Source organism: Dendrobates tinctorius, unplaced genomic scaffold (assembly GCF_039654945.1).
Source record: "Dendrobates tinctorius isolate UK_male_01 unplaced genomic scaffold, ASM3965494v1 ptg000394l, whole genome shotgun sequence".
Taxonomy (NCBI): domain Eukaryota; kingdom Metazoa; phylum Chordata; class Amphibia; order Anura; family Dendrobatidae; genus Dendrobates; species Dendrobates tinctorius.
This window is the reverse complement of record NW_027362060.1, coordinates 1,230,126-1,249,003: the sequence shown is the minus strand read 5'-3', so window position 1 is coordinate 1,249,003 and position 18,878 is coordinate 1,230,126. Positions and strand designations below refer to the sequence as shown.

At 42.6% G+C, this 18,878-nt stretch overlaps 1 protein-coding gene across 1 annotated transcript in view; it reads right to left on the bottom strand.

Annotated features, from left to right (window-relative positions):
- Positions 1 to 3,133: 3,133 nt before the first annotated feature.
- Positions 3,134 to 18,878, bottom strand: part of GRK1 (G protein-coupled receptor kinase 1) — a 135,481-nt gene continuing 119,736 nt past the window's right edge. The window contains exons 6-7 of the mRNA XM_073563549.1: positions 8,158 to 8,359; positions 3,134 to 3,411 (exon numbers count right to left, since the gene is read on the bottom strand). Coding sequence (XP_073419650.1) covers positions 3,134 to 3,411; positions 8,158 to 8,359 — 480 coding nt within the window. The remainder of the gene's footprint in view (positions 3,412 to 8,157; positions 8,360 to 18,878) is intronic.

Here is an 18,878-nt window from a genome sequence, read left to right as displayed (position 1 = left end):
TGATGGTTACCGGAAGCAGTTGGTCGCAGTTATTTTGGCTTAAGGTTGTGCAACCAAGTATTAGGCTGAGGGTGCCAATACTTTTGTCCGGCCCATTTTTGGAGTTTTGTGTGAAATGATCAATGTTTTGCTTTTTGCTTCATTCTCTTTTGTGTTTTTTCATTTAAGACAAATTAAATGAAGATAAAAATACCAAAGAATTTGTGTTTGCAATCATTTTCAGGAAGAAACTGAATATTATCTGACAGAATTGCAGGGGTGTCAATACTTTTGGCCATGACTGTATGTATAAAATGTATGCAAACCTAATTCAGATGTAAATAAATCTGCTGTGTTGACCTTACTGGCAATATCAGAAGGAGCACCCTTCTTGAAGGAAACATCTTAAAGTGTAATAAGAGAGAATTACAAGAAGATGACAACTAATTGTTTAAGAAAAACAATAATTTTTCTCATTTTTAATTTAAAGTTTGCTCAAACTCACGCCATACATTATATTCAGCGGTATACAAAGCAAATATGTTGACATTTCAAATGTACATGTATAACAGAAGCAAAAATGCAGAGCAGCTACATATCCTGGAAGCAAGGAAAAAAGCATTCACTAGGATATTGTGAAAGAAAATGTTTCTATGATTACAATTGAAATAAAATCATTGTAAGGACTCAGTTAGACGGCCATATTAATCGAACCAAGATTTTAACGCAGAGCACCAACTTGCCACCAGCTCTCCGAACCCGAGCGTGACAGTTGCGCAAAAATATATGAAGCTGTCACGCTCGATATGGGAGAGCCGCTGGCCGTCCATACACTGCGTTTCGATCTTGGACCGATTTAAACGGCCGTCTGACAACGCCCTAAGGGTGAATGTGCAACCCCACGTAGTATGTAATATAGATTTCCTCTCCTTGCTACTATACTTTCTCAAAAAAAGCAAAATTCAACAAAAAATTGTCCTCTATTCAAATCCTTCTAAAAAAAAATATTCTCATATTCTCAATAGTGGAACCTAGCAATAAAACAAAACTCCACTGATGTTTGAACTATAGAGAATGTTTTAATGAGGATTTAGGTAAAGGAAGCACCTTTTTATGGTTGCACTGTATTAGGCGCCGGGATTCTCCCGCTGCACGGGATAGATCCCAAGCCTTGTCTGGTGCTGTGGTCTCCCAACCAGGCTCAGCCGCTGGTATGACTGCTCAGCACAGACTCCAGACACAGTGCCTTGCCCAAGCTCATGCTGCATGTGTAGTTGCTGCTAGCTCTCCAGCTAAGCCTATGGTGCCTACTGGTATACACGTGCAGGGTTGTACTCTGGAGCCTAAGTCCAGATTTCACACTACTGAGCATGTCCATGATGTGGCACCTTCTCATTGGTGCTCGGACGTCAGCTGCCAAAGGCAAGGTCCTGTCTGTCTGGACTTGAGCTTAAGGTATAAAAGGCTCTCAATGGCACATGCCTGGGCATTAGTATCATGTGTGTTTAGTATATTGGAGGCTACTATACCACCCTGTGTGCATATGTGCTGCTAATAGCTTGGTGCTTTGTGCTCTGTGCACACTGAGTGACATTTAACTCAGTGTGCTCTAAGTGTTTTCTCGCAGCCTTGCTCCGCCATTGTGCTAGCTGTGGTTTCTCCATCAACGCCCGGCGGACCCCGGGTTGCAAACGCACCTTATTATTTCTTATTTGGTGCGTTCTGCCAATCCTAACACACTGTTTCATAAAAGATATTAAGTGTATGTACTTAATTATTGTAATAGTTCAAACTTTTATTACAAATATTGTCAACTTAATCTTGTTTTAAGTAACAGGATTATTTTCATAAAATATTTAATCTAAAAGGAAATTGCAGCTGTAGCGACAGTGCGTTGTAAAAGGAATCCTATCTTATTAAGACGAATGACACTACATTTAACACATCAAGAGGAAATGCGATCTTTTAGATGAAAAGCTTATCAGATGAACTATCTATATATCAGTCATTTTCCTACTAATACATGATTAAAAATAAGAATCAGTCATTTTCATATTATAATGCTATACATGATTAAAAATGAGAATGGGGCAAATGGTTTAAAGAAAACAAAAAAATAACGTTATATACAGTTTAATTATGTGTTTTTTTAATTTCCAAACAAAGAGCATATCTTTCAGGCTTAGCTTTTGCAATAATATTCAGTTATGTTTTAGGATACTATCATTTTCCACAGATAAAACACTATGAAAATTTTATAAACTGCTCCAACACAAAAAACAAAGAGACTTTGTAATTTGCATTGCATCCGAAGGCAGTCCCTGAGCTAAGATCTTAGTAGTATTGTGTTACTTAAATTGGTTCTCTCATGAATACTAAGTCATGAACACCTCCTGCTGAAATTTTCAAGTGACAAACTGAGATCAGCTTTGCACATTTTTTATGCTTTCTCTTATTTGCTTATATTTATCACAATTTTAAAATTAAAATCTTTATTAAAGGCAGTGCTCACCTTTGCAACCCTTTTTCTGATTTAACTAGATTAAAGTATGGAACAACTTTACAAATAATGTTAATAAGAATAAATATTCTACAATTTGACATCATCGCTTCAGCTCTTAGGCAGGTTTGTGTGTCTCTATGGTTACAGACTACAAACAACCTCTGTGTAGTCATATAATGCAATCAAATTCTTTTCCAATTGTCCCCTCCTTCTTGCTAATGTACATTTGGATGTCAAGAAAGCATTGAAACTACAGCTTTTCTTTTACCAAATTACGTGCAAAATTACAGCTATAGCTTGTTCATAAGGTTGTATAGTGAGACTGCCGGTGCTGGCAAATCCAAAGTTAGGAAAGTATTTTATAATAATAAAACACCTTCTTTTATAAGCAAAAGATAAATGTCCTCAGTAAATATTGTTTTCTTGTAGATGCTTTGTATGTTGCTCCACATATAGGCCTCTTTCCATGTTTGCAATAAATTCTTAATTAGGGAGATGGGGATAGACAAATATATATGCCATAACATAATGTCTTTAATTAAGTGCTTCATCGTTCTGAATACTTTAAAAGACTAATGTGAAGTTTTAACATTTAGAAAAATAAATATTTAACTTTTATTTAACAAATCTTAAGAAGGGGGATAAATCTTTCTATGCAATTTGACATACTCCAGACTTAGCGGAGTTGTCATTAGCAGAGGAGTGTCGCCTGATGTCATTCACTTCTTCATTCAATTCATCGTAGATACCAGTCTCAATCATTTCTTCTTGCCATGGTATAGGAATATTGCCAGAAGCAAATTCATCGAAAAATTGCTTATCATTTTCCTCAAGGTTGACTCCTTTCACTGTCGAAAACATTCCTACATCTTGAATATCCTTAGCATACACTGTCTTGGAGTCAGGGGTAAAAGGTGGTGGAAGAATACCTGTCGGATTGAACGAAAGGAATGAAATGTGATTTCATTAGGATTCAATAATAATTTACCTTATACTATGCACCAAAATACTGTACCATACTCCCATCTCCCACAACAAAACCTTTGAATGTTGCATGATGAGAGTAAGGAGTCAACGAGATGTCAGATTTTCATGTACGAGTTTTATCTGCACCAAAACATGTCCGATTTTGATCTGAGTCATGGACCAAACTCGCCAATGCAAGTATATGGGTCCATAAAAAAATCAAACAGCACTAAGATACCATCCATGTGCCATCCATGTGCTGTCTGTTTTCCACTGACTGTTTTATAGGAGAAGCTTGGGAAACCTCCATTAGTTTTATGCAATAAGAGATAAAACTGGCAAAACTCTGATTTTCTCGGATGAGGAGAAGATGGAGCAAAAACATTCTCCCTCTTCTCCTTTCTGTGAGGCCACAGAAATTCATTGACTTGCATGACCGAGTACGATCCACATATCCGTGGAAAAAAATCGAACATGTGCACGACACCATAGCATAACATTGGACCGGGTGCAACCAATATTTGTTTAAGTTTTGTTAGCATGGCTGGTCTGGAGCCGGAATCTCCAGGAGTGGACCCTCTGGGCCGTGGCACCAAGAGGCCCCGGGCGAGCTGCCAGGTGGAACCGACCCCCATACAGGGACCGTTATGAGCAGGCCCAGGGGTTGGAGTACCATGGTAGCCGGTACCGAGAGGGGCGGCTCAGGATAGACTGGAGTAGGAGTGTAGGACTGAAGTGTAGATGACAGGACAGAGCTGGAACACAGGAGACAGGAGTGGAGTAAGACTGTAGACTGGAATGTGGAGGGATGACCGGAGCAGGAACACAGGAGACAGGATTGGAGTAGGACAGAAGGACTGGAGCAGGATGGAACAGGAACAACGGAGGCAGGACTGGAGTAGGACAGAAGGACTGGAGCCAGATGGAACAGGAAAACCGGAGGCAGGACTGGAGTAGGACGGAAGGACTGGAGCAGGATGGATCAGGAACACCGGAGGCAGGACTGGAGTAGGACGGAAGGACTGGAGCAGGATGGAACAGGAACACGGAGGCAGGACTGGAGTACAGCAGGGGACACGGATAGCAGGACTGCGAGGCTGCTGCAGGGAGCACACGAGAACTGGACTGTGAGACTGCAGAGAGCACACGAAGAAGCGGGGCCCAGTGTGATAGGAAACACAACGATCAGGCGCCCCCCTCAGGTGGAAGCGGCCTGATATGCCCCTGTCTGGTCTGCCATTGGTCAGGGGGTGCTTCCGGGTCAGGGCATAGCTGGAGCACAAGAAGCAGAAGGGAGGCGCGGCCGTGGCCTATGGCGCATGCGCATTGCATGCATAGACGCTGTCGGCCGCGCGCCTGTCAGAGGTGACCGCCGTGGCTGTTGGGCGGCGGGGGGGCTGCGGCGTGGCAGCGATGGCCGGGTGACTATGCAGAGATGGCGTGGGAGCGGAGGCCGGGTGAGTATGTCGGGACGGCGTGACAAGTTTGTGGTTGCAGTGTGGAAAAAATGTGAGAAAACTCAAGATGTATGAATACTTTTTCAAGGCACTATATGTTCTCAGAAAATGACTTGGGAGTTAAATCAAGTTCAAAATTATTTTTAGAAAATATTTAATTATATGTTTTGTAATTTTTCATACACATAGGAAGAAGGCGACACTACTGCTGAACAGCCAGCTGTGCTTGAGGAAAGCATGGTAATCCTGTAGTAAATAAAGTGAAAACCTCAAAACCTTGGCACAGACAAAGATGAGAATGATGCTGCTTGTGGTGAAAAATGCAAAAAATGTATTTTGATCTGGCAGCAAAGGAAAAGAACAGATAGCGACCAATGATTCAACCATGGGTGGTCTTTGTCAAGGACATCTATAGTATACAATTGTAAAATAAAAAGTACATTAAGTAGCATGGATAGTATAAATAATTTAAAAATGCAATAATTGAAATAATTCAATTGAGCAAAATAAACTAAATTGCCATAAAGGAATTAAAGGGAAGGAGGAAAAAAAAGTGGATCAAACAACATCATGAAAACCAAAAAACATTCCAGACAGGTCAGAAATAAAGTTGTGGAGAAGAGTAAAGCAGTGTTAGATAATAAAAAAAAAATAGCTCAAGCTCTGAAAATCTCACTGAGCACTGTTGAGTCAAATCATCCAAAAATGGAAGGCATATTGCACAACTGCAAACCTTCCAAGACATGACGGCTCCTTCTAAACTGACATCCCAAGCAAGCAGAGCACTAATTAGAGGATCTGTCCACAACTATTAGTTGTATACTATACAAATCTGGTCTTTATGGAAGAGTGGCATGAAAAAAGTCATTTTTGAAAGCAAGCGATAAGTTGTCCGGATTGCAGTTTACGGAAAACCATGTATGGGATACTGCCAGCTTGTGGAATAAAGTGCTCTGGTCAGATGAGATCAAAATAGAACTTTTTGGGTTAAATGCAAACCTTTTCTGTGGCAGTAAAACTAACACTGCACATTAGTCGTATATTGAACAAATCTGGTCTTCATGGAAGAGTAGCATGAAGAAAGCCATTTTTGAAAGCAAGCAATAAGAAGTCCCGTTTGCAGTTTACAAAATGCCATGTAGAGGACACAGCTAGCATGTGGAAGAAGGTGCTCTGGTCAGATGAGACCAAAATAGAACTTTTCGGGACAGTTTTTGGAAACATAGATGGAGCTAAATACAGAGCAATCCTGGAGGAAAACCTGTTAGATGCTACAAAAGACCTGAGGCTGAGGTATAGGTTCACTTTCCGGCCGGACCATGACCCTAAACATACTGCCAGAGCTGCAAAGGAGTGTTTTAGATCAAAGTATATTCATGTGTTTGCATGGCCAAGTCACAGTCCAGACTTAAATCCCATTGAGAATCTGTGGCAAGATGTGAAAATTGTTGCTCACAGACGCTCTTCATCTAATCTCACTGAGCTAGAGCTAGTTAGCAAAGAAAAATGGGAAAAAATTTCAGCCTCTAGATGTGTAAAGCTGATAGTGACATACCCCAAAAGACTTGCAGCTGTAATTGCAATGAAAGGTTGTACTACAAAGTATTGACTAATGGAAACTGAATACAAATGCACGTCACATTTTTCAGATTTATATTTATAAAATATTTAGAAAACCATGTATCATTTCCTTTACACTTCACAAATACTTGCTACTTTGTGCTAGTATCACATAAGATCCAAATAAAAAACATTTACGCTTGTAGGTGTAACATGAAAAAATGTGGAAAAGTTAAAGGGAATCTGTCACCCATTTTTAGTGATATCATGTAAAGATATCACCCAATTGTGTGTCACATAAGGATTCTATTAGGATTTTTGATTCCCCCTGACCTGCACCTTTGATGCATAAATACCTTTTTTTATCTTGGTTGAGATGTATGTAAACCTCCAAGGTCCGGTCCGATGGGCGGGGCTTATTCACCTTCTCCCTCCCCTCTTCGGCTTGCTGAACGTAAATTCATCTGTGAATATCACAGATGCGGTAGTTTTTCAGCGCTTGCACATTAAAAAGGCCTCCGGCGCTGGCGCAATATGCTTTGCCCAACTGTGGGCAAAGTATATAATCGGTACTGCGCACGCGCCGGTACTTTTTAGCGTGGTCTATGCCCCGGAAGTCTTCACCTGCAGGACACTTTTACAGGACGCCGGATGCATGCTGAAAAATACCAGCGCATGCACAGTACCGATTAAAACCAAAAGGAAAAAACAGTATGTGCATATACCCTAATGAAAATAAATAAGTAAAAAAGCAAGTGCATTAAATAATTAGCATAGGGTACTTGGTAAACACTGTTTTGATCAAAAAAGTATAAAGCTGTCCCACCACGGCAAGGTGTACCCATTTGAGACAGTAACTACATTAACGGTAAAACCTACCTAGTGTGAATAGTGGCAGAAAGTCTCCGGGTCCCAAAAGGACACCCAGCTTAAGAGGGACTATAAGTGAACTACACAGTTCAGTAGAAAGGACAAAGCATACTGTTGGGCAAAGCATACTGCGCAAGCGCTGGAGGCCTTTACAATGCGCAAGCGCAGAAAAACTACGTTCTTCTTCCTGCCTTCACGAAGAAATGCGTACAGCAAGACAGGGATGGGGGAGAAGGCGAATAAGCCCCACCCATTGGACCGGACCACAGCAATTTCCATAACATCTCAACCAAGATAAAAAAGGTATTTATGCATCAAAGATGTGGTGTCATGGGGTACCAAAAATCCTAACAGAATCCTTATGTGACGCACAATTGGGTGATATCTTTACATGATATCACTAAAAATGGGTGACAGATTCCCTTTAACGGGGTTTGAATGCATTTTCCAAGCACTGTATTCCCTTTAACTGCTAATTAGCCTTAATTATGAAAGAATGTGGACCTATGTTTTTGTCATGTGTGGGTCATCGAAGGAACTTGTCCCAGTGAGAGCACACAGTAGAGATGTCCACCTTGCAGCAGACACTGAAGGGTTTTTGTCACCCCATTTGAACAAAATATAAAATAAGCAACCTGTTCTAGACTTGAGACAATTGGGAATCATTTGATCCCATTGTAATCATGTGGATTCACAGTTCACTGGAGAAGTGTCATGAGATCTGCAAATCCGTGCACTTGGGTCTTAAAGTGAAGACACTAAGTAACAATTTTTCAGTATTACAATATACTTCAATAATGTATATGAATGTATTAGGCATACCTGCTTCAAGTTTTCTCCAGTTTATTTCTGTGAAGAAGGGAACTACTCGTAGATCATTACAATTTCCATTTCTGAACCCTAAGCGTTTCTTAGGATCTTTTTCCAGTAAGGCTTCACAGAAGGATTTGCAATCCTTGCTGTGCTTTTCTGTGTAAGTTACTGGATCGTTAAGGATTCTATTCTTCAAGTCTTTATTCTCTACCTAAAACAAGAGAAAACAAAAAAAAAAAGAAAAAATATTATTCAACGTATAATTTATTCAGTTTGTAAAACTGTACGTTGCTGAACAATTCTTATCGTAGAGATAAGATATGCTGTGTAGATAAAATTAAGAAAAATAGTTAGCTTTTTCATATTTTCAATAGATAAATTAAAGTTGACTTGATGCCTAAATTCAACTATTAAAGATCATCAAATTATTAAAACGGTTGGTAATTTTGCAGGTCACAAAGCAAATACAAAAAGTAAAAGTAATATGCCAAACATTCATTATAGCCAGATATATAGCTGGCAATACACCACAAGAGGGCAATGCAACACTATGTAATGCATTTAAAGTCATCTAAATGTTCTGTAAATGTTAACAATGGTATATATGATGCCTGCTAAACAATCAGTCAGGATTGAAAACAAATAAGGCTGAAGGGTAAAAACACACCTAAAAGAGATTTGTATAATAATATATAGCCTACACAGCTTAAACCCATGTTCACACATGTAAAAACGCTACTATTTTACAACTGCCTTATGACTACAGGTGTCTGCACCAAAAGATGCAATAGCAATGTACTCTGATTATTGCTTTTTTGCTGCATATTTTATTTGTTTTGTGGGCTACCTAACAATTTCTGGAATCTCTAGATAGTTGCCAAATCAACTTGATACCAGATAGGGTGTGTGGTGAGACCTCATACCTGATACCTGGAGATCCTGCTGTTGACCTGTGAGAACAGTCTGCCTGTGCTTGTACGCCATGAACCCTGCCATTATGGTGGTAGTTTATGCAAGTGAGAGTATGGAAGCTTATGGGTCTTGTAAGGTTGATGTAGAGACCAAGTGGTTCACAGTAGCTTAAGAGATGCCGCACATCAAGGTTGGAGTGCTGCATGGAAGCACATTTAGTGATCTAGCTGAAGTTAATACCAGTTAGGTTGTGTTCAGCTTTAGCCCTTTAAAAGGTTTGTCTTGTGTCTCCAGGAGCACACTTCTCCCCAAACATTCTACTTCTTGATTGCTGTGGGGCGGACAATCTTATTTGACGGACAGTTCAGGCAACATCATTGTCGCTCTGCTGGCCTAAAATGTGTGCGCGGTAATGCTACTATTTGCTTTTTTGCCTCTGCAACATCAGGGTGCAATGGGATTGTCGGGCGGTGGCTGGGATTAGCTGCTAAGTGCATTCTAGTGATTCTGGCCAGCCGGAAAGCAGTGCTTACAACCTCAATAAGGAGGAGATTGTAAGCACTACACATATTCCTCCAAAGCTGCTATATAGTAGTGGTGGCCAATCCCCTTGCCAAAGAGCTGTGAATAATAAAAAAATGAAAATTATATTCTGTCCTGGTTACGTTTTTATACCTGCTCCCAGATGTGTCACAGACTGCAATGAGGAAATCAGATTCCAAAGTCCAGTCATCTAGGCAATTGTGTGCTACAAAAAGAATAGACACCAAAAGGATGCCAAACGAGGACTAATGGAGGTATTGAATAATAGAAAATAAGGTGACTGACCGGGCTGATTTGAAAGAGAAACCTAGACAGGACAGGTGGTGGTACAGGGTGGCCTGCTAGCCTCTCATAGGCTCAAAATGGCACAGACAAAAGCCAGAAGTCACTCAGTCATAAATAATGTTTCCGTCACAGAATTTGTGGAGTGTCTCACAATTGTGAAGGACCATTCACAAGTGTAGATAGAGTTAAAAAGTGACCAGGTTTTATGAAGAAGAGAGTATAGCACAGCAAATATTTTGGGGTGAATATGTGAATATGTTTAATCCTTTTACCGAGGGTGATTTGCACCAGGCCAATTTTTACAATTCTGACCACTCTCTCTTTATGAGGTAATAACTCTGGAACGCTTCCATGGATCCCACTGATTCTGAGACTATTTTTTCATGACATATAGTACTTCATGATAGTGGTAAAATTTATTTAATATGACTTGTGTTCATTTGTGACAAAAAATGAAAATTTGGGGAAAATTTAGAAAATTTCTCAATTTTCAAACTTTGAATTTTCGTGCCCTTAAATCACAGAGATATGTCACACAAAATACTTAATAAGTAACATTTTACACATGTTTACTTTACATCAACACAATTTTTAAAAGTTAACCAATGATTTCTCATTTTTACAACACCATTTTTTTAGGGACCACGTCACATTTGAAGCCACTATGAGGGGTTTATATGATAAAAAAATACCCAAAAGTTACGCTATTCTAAAAACTGCAGCCCTCAAGGTGCTCAAAACCACATTCACGAAGTTTATTAACCTTTACAGTTCTTCACAGGAATTTTTGAAATGTGGAGAAAAAATGAACATTTAACTCTTTTTCACAAAAAGTTTAATTCAGATCCAATTTTTTTATTTTGACAAGGGTAACAGGAAAAAATTGTACCTCCAAATTTGTTGTGTAATTTCTCCTGGGCATGCCGATACCCCATATGAGGGTAAAAACTACTGTTTGGGTGCATGGCAGAGCTCGAAAGGGATAAGGCGCCATTAGATTTTAAGAATGTAACATTTTCTTGAACAGTTGTGGGATGCCATGTCAAGTTTGGAAAGCCTCTGATGTGCCTAAACAGTGCAAATGCCCCACAAGTGACACCATTTTGGAAACTAGGCCCCTCAGGGAACTTATCTAGATGTGTGGTGAGCACATTGAACCCTCAGGTGCTTCACAGAAGTTTATAACGTTGATCTGTAAATGTAAAACAAAATCAAATTTTATCCACAAACATGTTTTTAGCACAAAATATTGCATTTTCATAAGGGTAACAGGAGAAATTGCACCATACAATTTGTATTGCAATTTCTCCTGAGTAGAGTTGAGCGATACCATCCGATACTTCAAAGTATCGGATCGGAATGGATCGGCCGATCTTAAAAAAAGTATCGGTATCGCCGATTCCGATACCGGAAGTCCCATTCAAGTCTATGGGACTTCCGGTATCGGAATAAGAAAAACCCTGTTTTTGCCTTGTACAGCCTCTCTGGGGTCTGTACGGGCCTTTCGGGGGGCTGTGCCGGCCTGCCAGGGGGTCTATGCAGGCTCCGGTGGTCTGTGCCGGCCTGCCGGGGGGCTGTGACGGCCTGCCGGTGGTCTGTGCAGGCTCCGGTGGGCTGTGCCGGCCTGCCGGGGGGCTGTGCCGGCCTGCCGGTGGTCTGTGCAGGCTCCGGTGGGCTGTGACGGCCTGCCGGGGGGCTGTGCCGGCCTGCCGGGGGGCTGTGCAGGCTCCGGGGGGCTGTGCCGGCCTGCCGGTGGTCTGTGCAGGCTCCGGGGGGCTGTGCCGGCCTGCCGGTGGTCTGTGCAGGCTTCGGGGGTCTGTGCAGGCATCGTCCGATGGGACTACAAGTCCCATCGGGCGATGCCTGCTACCATGACAGTGATTGACACATTAGCCAATGATGGGACAGTAGTAGTCCCATCATCCGGCTAATGTGTTGAATGTAAAAAAAAAAAAAAAAATTACATGCTACATACATGCTACATACATACAACATGCATACTACATGTAACATACATACTACATATATACTACATGCAACATGCATACTACATACATGCTACATTCATACTACATACTACATACATGCTACATTCATACTACATGCTACATACATACTACATATATACTACATGCATGCTACATACATACTACATATATACTTCATGAATGCTACATACATACTGCATGCTACATACATACTACATGCTACATACATACCACATATATACTACATACATACTACATGCATGCTACATGCTATATACATACCACATACATACTACATACATACTACATGCATGCTACATGCTACATACATAACACATATATACTACATGCATGCTACATACATACTACATGTGGTAGGAAATTCCCACACAGCAATGGCATAAAGTGAGACTAGGGACTTTTTTTTTTTTAAGTGGCGGAGGAATACAGTGCGGAAGGATACCTACCTTCCGTCATTGGATTCCTGCAGCCCGTAGAGAACGGCAGCATCAGCTGATGCTGCAGTTCTCTACCCAAGATCGTCGTGGGACACACTCGTGGACTGCTTCGGATCGTGGGTGAGTATTTTTGTGGTTTGTTATGTTAATATTTATTCCGTAAAAGACAATGGCTTCGGGGAACAATGTGACAAGTATTGGTAAGTATGTTACTCTATGTTATATGTACTGTATGTCTATGTATGTATTGTATGTAGCATGCATGTAGTATGTATGTAGTATATATGTGGTATGTATGTAGCATGTAGTATGTATGTAGCATGCATGTAGTATGTATGTAGTATATATGTGGTATGTATGTAGCATGTAGTATGTATGTAGTATGTATGTAGCATGCATGTAGTATGTATGTAGTATGTATGTAGCATGCAGTATGTATGTAGCATGCATGTAGTATATATGTAGTATGTATGTAGCATGTAGTATGTATGTAGCATGCATGTAGTATTTTTTTTTTTTTTTTTTTTAACATTTAACACATTAGCCGGATGATGGGACTACTACTGTCCCATCATTGGCTAATGTGTCAATCACTGTCATGGTAGCAGGCATCGCCAGATGGGACTTGTAGTCCCATCGGACAATGCTTGCACAGACCCCCGGACATCAGCACAGCCCCCCGGCAGGCCAGCACAGCCCCCCGGCAGGCCGGTACAGACCCCCACAGGGTGCACAGACCACCGGCAGGCCGGCACAGCCCCCCGGCAGGCCGGTACAGACCCCGGGCAGTCCACACATCCCCCCGGCAGGCCGGCACAGCCCCCCGGCAGGCCGGCAGGGACCCCCGGAAGGCCCGAAATGACGGCGCATCATGATGCGCACACACCGCGCATCATGATGACGTCATTTCGGCTGTCAATCAACTTTGAACTTCCGATTCCGATGCCGACTTCCGATATTGAAAAAATATCGGAAGTCGGTATCGGAATTCCGATACAGCAAGTATCGGCCGATACCCGATACTTGCGGTATCGGAATGCTCAACACTACTCCTGAGTACACCGATATCCCATGTGAGGGAGAAAACTACTGTTTGGGTGTACGGGAGTGCTCGAAAGGGAAGGAGCGTCATTTAATTTTTTTGAATGTAAAATTTTCTGGAAACATTAGCGGATGACATGTCCCATTTGGAGAGCCCCTGATGTGCCTAAAAAGTGGAAACTCCCCAAAAGTGACCCTTTTTTGGAAACTAGACTCCTACAAGGTATTTAGGTGCATGGGGAGCACCTTGAACCCCCAGGTGCTTCACAGAAGTTTATAACATTCACCCGTGAAAATAACAAAATCACATTTTCCTCACAAAAATGATATTTTAGCCTCGAATTTTGCATTTTTAAAAAGGATAGCAGGATAAATTGCATCATAATAATAATCTTTATTTTTTATTGTTTTATTGTTTTTATTTATTTATTTGTTGTGCAATTTCTCCTGTGTATGCCGATACCCCATATGTGGAGGGAATACTACTTTTGAGGCACATTGTAAAGCACAGAAGGGAAGAGGCGCTATTGAAGTTCAGCTTTTGCTAGAATGGTTTGAGGGTGCCATGTCACATTGGCAGAGCCTCTTAGGTGCCAGAACAACAGAAACCCCTATATGCAAACTAATTTTACAAACTACACTCCCCAATCAAATTAACTGTGGGTTCAGTGATCATATTGACACCACATGTGCCTCACAGAGTTTTATACCACTGAGTGGTGAAGAAAGACGAAAATTACATTTTTACCACTAAAATGTTGTTTTAGCCCCAAGTTTTTAACTTTGCTAAGGACTAATAGGAAATTTTTTACAATACCCTACATGTAATCAGAAAATATTTTTTGGGCACCGTGCAAAGCTCAGAAGACAAGGAGCACCAGATTTTACTGTTATGGTTTGCAGGTGCCATGATCCACTGTGAGAGCTCATCAGATGCCAGAACAGCAAAAAAAAACCATAAGTGACCCCATTTTACAAACTACACCTCTCAATGAAATCATCTAGGAATACAGTGATCATATTGACACCATGGGTGTGTCACAGAATTTTATACCATTGGGCAGTTTTTACCACCAAAATTTTGCTTTAGCCCCAGATTTTAGATTTTCACACAAGAAGTGGGTAAAAATGGCACCACAATTTGTCCCACAATTTCTAATGAATGTGGCAATACCCCATATGTGGCTGTACAATACTTCTTAGCCATAAGAGACTCGGGAGGGACGGAGCACTATTTGCCTCCTGGACCGCAGATTTTACTAGAACAGTTTGCAGACACCATATACAGAGCCCCTAATTGCTAGAAGAGGAGACTCCCCTCTCAAATAACCCCATTTTGGAAATTATACCCCTTGGGGAATTTATCTACAGGTGTAGCGTCAATTTTGACGCCATGGTTATTTTCCAAATACAAACAGCAATGAATGATGCCAAGTGAAAATTGCTGTTGCAGTGACCAATATGCTGTAGTGAACAGTACATTGCAGTCACCAGTAAGTTATGCCCAACCCGTGCTTCTGGAGGCATGCACCCGTAAGTTAGGTTGGCTCTGATCGCTTCAGAAATGCCAAAAGTGGATGCAATATGTGTCACGGTATGTCTGGCTCTACGTGACACGACACGACGATCGGTTGGTCGCAAAACAACAAGATAAACAAGGGGACACCGGGGAAACAATTACAATGGTGGGCCCTATAATAGGGAACGGGGAAGTGGACTCCTCCTGCACTCTCCTAAGGAAGAGCCCTGAACTCTCCTCACGTTCCCTATACAGGTTCTTTCAACCTGTCGCCGACCAGGATACCTCAGTCCCTCACTTGCCCTGCACCTATCCCTTACTAGGGAACTGGCAAGTGCGGACACTGGTCCTCACCGCTGTACTAATAAACACCAGGGAAAAACAAACAACTTAGCTTTCTCTGCACTGGACCGCAGAGTAAGGCGCCCGAACACAGCTTCCAGCAGGAAACACCACTGCTGCTGATAGGCTACAAAAGCACTGCTCCAAATAGCTCCTCTCTTCTCAAAGGTTGGTTAGCAAATGACCAGTATTACCAACAGGGAGCTGCAGCAGCTGACGACCTTTTATTGGAAGGAGGGGGAGGTCACCACCTGCTGACTCATTAAAACTGTAGTAACACCAGCATCCACTGGAGGGGGAAAAACCCAGCAGCTGACCAACTACAGTTGTAGTAACACCAGCGGCCACCGGAGGCAAAAACTCATATTAACCCTGGAGGGCCCAAAAGGAAAAAGGTTTATGTAAGAGAGTCCAGACTCTGACACAGATCCAGAAATGGATTGTGAAAGTATACCTCCTTCGATGAGGGGCCTCTGGACCCTCAACACTGCACCTCACCAGCAGACCACCTATAGTGAGGACGCCTAGATCCACCAGAGTTCACCTCAGCAACCACCTGACTCTCAGGTTTATGGCAAATGTGGGTAGATGGAGGTGACAACGTAGGCTCTGGAGGCACCACAAATCTCCAGAGCGCCGACCTGGGGAACGAGTTGAGTATGGGCATTACTGGGGGTAGCTCCAGCTGGTAAGTCCCCGGGCTGAGGATGGCCGACACCTGATACGGCCTGATCACCCAAGAACTCCAGACCCCAGCAGCACACTTTCACTGGATGTTTTTGGTGGACAGTCATACGTACTCATTCACACACAGGTCCGGACCTAAACGTTTATTGCCACGCACACGTCTGCCACAAGATGGTGAACTCTTCATGGAACTGACAACAGAGGCGTCCCCCCGGTGTCACCAAACTCACAGCCCTGCAATTCACAGAGGGAACCACCACCCTCCTACGAGGACTCCACCTCTGAGGATTGGCTAATGGCGAGGGTTGAGACTTGCCCCTACTCCCTGGCAGCACCTCTGCTTCCCCCACTGGAGAAGAAGGGGACGGTTGTAGTATGACGGCAGAGACAGCAGCCCCAAGACAGCAGCCCTCACACGACTGATCCCAGCTGACTACATCCCTTGACTGCCAATCTATGACCGGGTTGTGTTTTTCCAACCAAGGGAGGTCTAAAACGATAGGTGATGACATTTCCCCCAAGATGTAGCATGTCAGGGACTCTACATGATGAGTCCCTACAGTCATGGCCAAAAGTATTGACACCCCTGCAATTCTGTCAGATAATACTCAGTTTCTTCCTGAAAATGATTGCAAACACAAATTCTTTGGTATTATTATCTTCAATTAATTTGTCTTAAATGAAAAAACACAAAAAGAATTGTCCTAAAGCCAAATTGGATATAATTCCACACCAAACATAACAAAGAGGGTGGACAAAAGTATTGGCACTGTTCGAAAAATCATGTGATGCTTCTCTAATTTGTGTAATTAACAGCACCTGTAACTTACCTGTGGCACCTAACAGGTGTTGGCAACTAAATCACACTTGCAGCCAGTTGACATGGATTAAAGTTGACTCAACCTCTGTCCTGTGTCCTTGTGTGTACCACATTGAGCATGGAGAAAAGAAAGAAGACCAAAGAACTGTCTGAGGACTTGAGAAACCAAATTGTGAGGAAGCATGAGCAATCTCAAGGCTACAAGTCCATCTCCAAAGACCTGAATGTTCCTGTGTCTACCGTGTGCAGTGTCATCAAGAAGTTTAAAGCCCATGGCACTGTGGCTAACCTCCCTAGATGTGGCCGGAAAAGAAAAACTGACAAGAGATTTCAATGCAAGATTGTGCGGATGTTGGATAAAGAACCTCCACTAACATCCAAACAAGTTCAAGCTGCCCTGCAGTCCGAGGGTACAACGGTGTCAACCCGTGCTATCCGTCGGCGTCTGAATGAAAAGTGACTGTATGGTAGGAGACCCAGGAAGACTCCACTTCTTACCCCGAGACATAAAAAAGCCAGGCTGGAGTTTGCCAAAACTTACCTGAAAAAGCCTAAAACATTTTGGAAGAATGTTCTCTGGTCAGATGAGACAAAAGTAGAGCTTTTAGGGCAAAAGCATCAACATAGAGTTTACAGGAGAAAAAGAGGCATTCAAAGAAAAGTACACGGTCCCTACAGTCAAACATGGCGGAAGTTCCCTGATGTTTTGGGGTTGCTTTGCTGCCTCTGGCACTGGACTGCTTGACCGTGTGCATGGCATTATGAAGTCAGAAGACTACCAACAAATTTTGCAGCATAATTTAGGGCCCAGTGTGAGAAAGCTGGGTCTCCCTCAGAGGTCATGGGTCTTCCAGCAGGACAATGACCCAAAACACACTTCAAAAAGCACTAGAAAATGGTTTGAGAGAAAGCACTGGAGACTTCTAAGGTGGCCAGCAATGAGTCCAGACCTGAATCCCATAGAACACCTGTGGAGAAATCTAAAAATGGCAGTTTGGAGAAGGCACCCTTCAAATATCGGGGACCTGGAGTAGTTTGCCAAAGAAGAATGGTCTAAAATTCCAGCAGAGCATTGTAAGAAACTCATTGATGGTTACTGGAAGCGGTTGGTCGCAGTTATTTTGGCTAAAGGTTGTGCAACCAAGTATTAGGCTGAGGGTGCCAATACTTTTGTCCGGCCCATTTTTGGAGTTTTGTGTAAAATGATCAATGTTTTGCTGTTTGCTTCATTCTCTTTTGTGTTTTTTCATTTAAGACAAATTAAATGAAGATAATAATACCAAAGAATTTGTGTTTGCAATCATTTTCAGGAAGAAACTGAATATTATCTGACAGAATTGCAGGGGTGTCAATACTTTTGGCCATGACTGTATATGCAGATGTATTTTTTCCACTACTTATTTCAACCTCCCCTGGCTGAGTGGGACAGAGTCAATGGCCTGGATGCTTAGGGGCTTGGCCAGTGTCCTACACTTCAGGCCATTATTCTGGACAAAGTTAGCATCCACCAAAGTGACTCCCGCTCCACTGTCCACAAACACCGGTATGCCCTCAGATACCCCGCCAACCACCACTTCAGATGATAAAGTACACTGAGACGGCAAAATGGAGGAAATATACACTCCCTGGTCACCTCCACACGACCAGGGGGGCACGGCTCCTTAGGTTCTACCAAAGATTTGGCGCACGCTGGGCAGCCTCTTAAAAAATGGCCAGTCTGCCCACAGAAAAAACATGACCCCACACCACGGCGAATCGCAGGCAACCCTCTTTTGAAATCAACTACTCCGATCTGCATGGGTTCCTCCGTCAGCACTGGTGTGTCCCCCTCCCTAGCAAGGACTACAGGGAGCACATTTGGTGAATGCCTCTCCCTGAGGCGTCTATCCACCCGGATGGCAAGGGACATGGCAGCCTCCAACGACCTGGGGGCGGCGTACTGCACCAGAGTATCCTGCAACTTTGGGAACAGATCCTGTACAAAATGACTCCTAAGTGCAGGGTTATTCCATGCTGTGGCAGTGGCTCACCTCCTAAACTCTGAGCAGTACTCCTCAGCAGGCCGGCCTCCCTGCTTGATCTTATGGAGTCGGGATTCCGCCAAGGAGACGCCATCAGGACTCCACACACCAGCG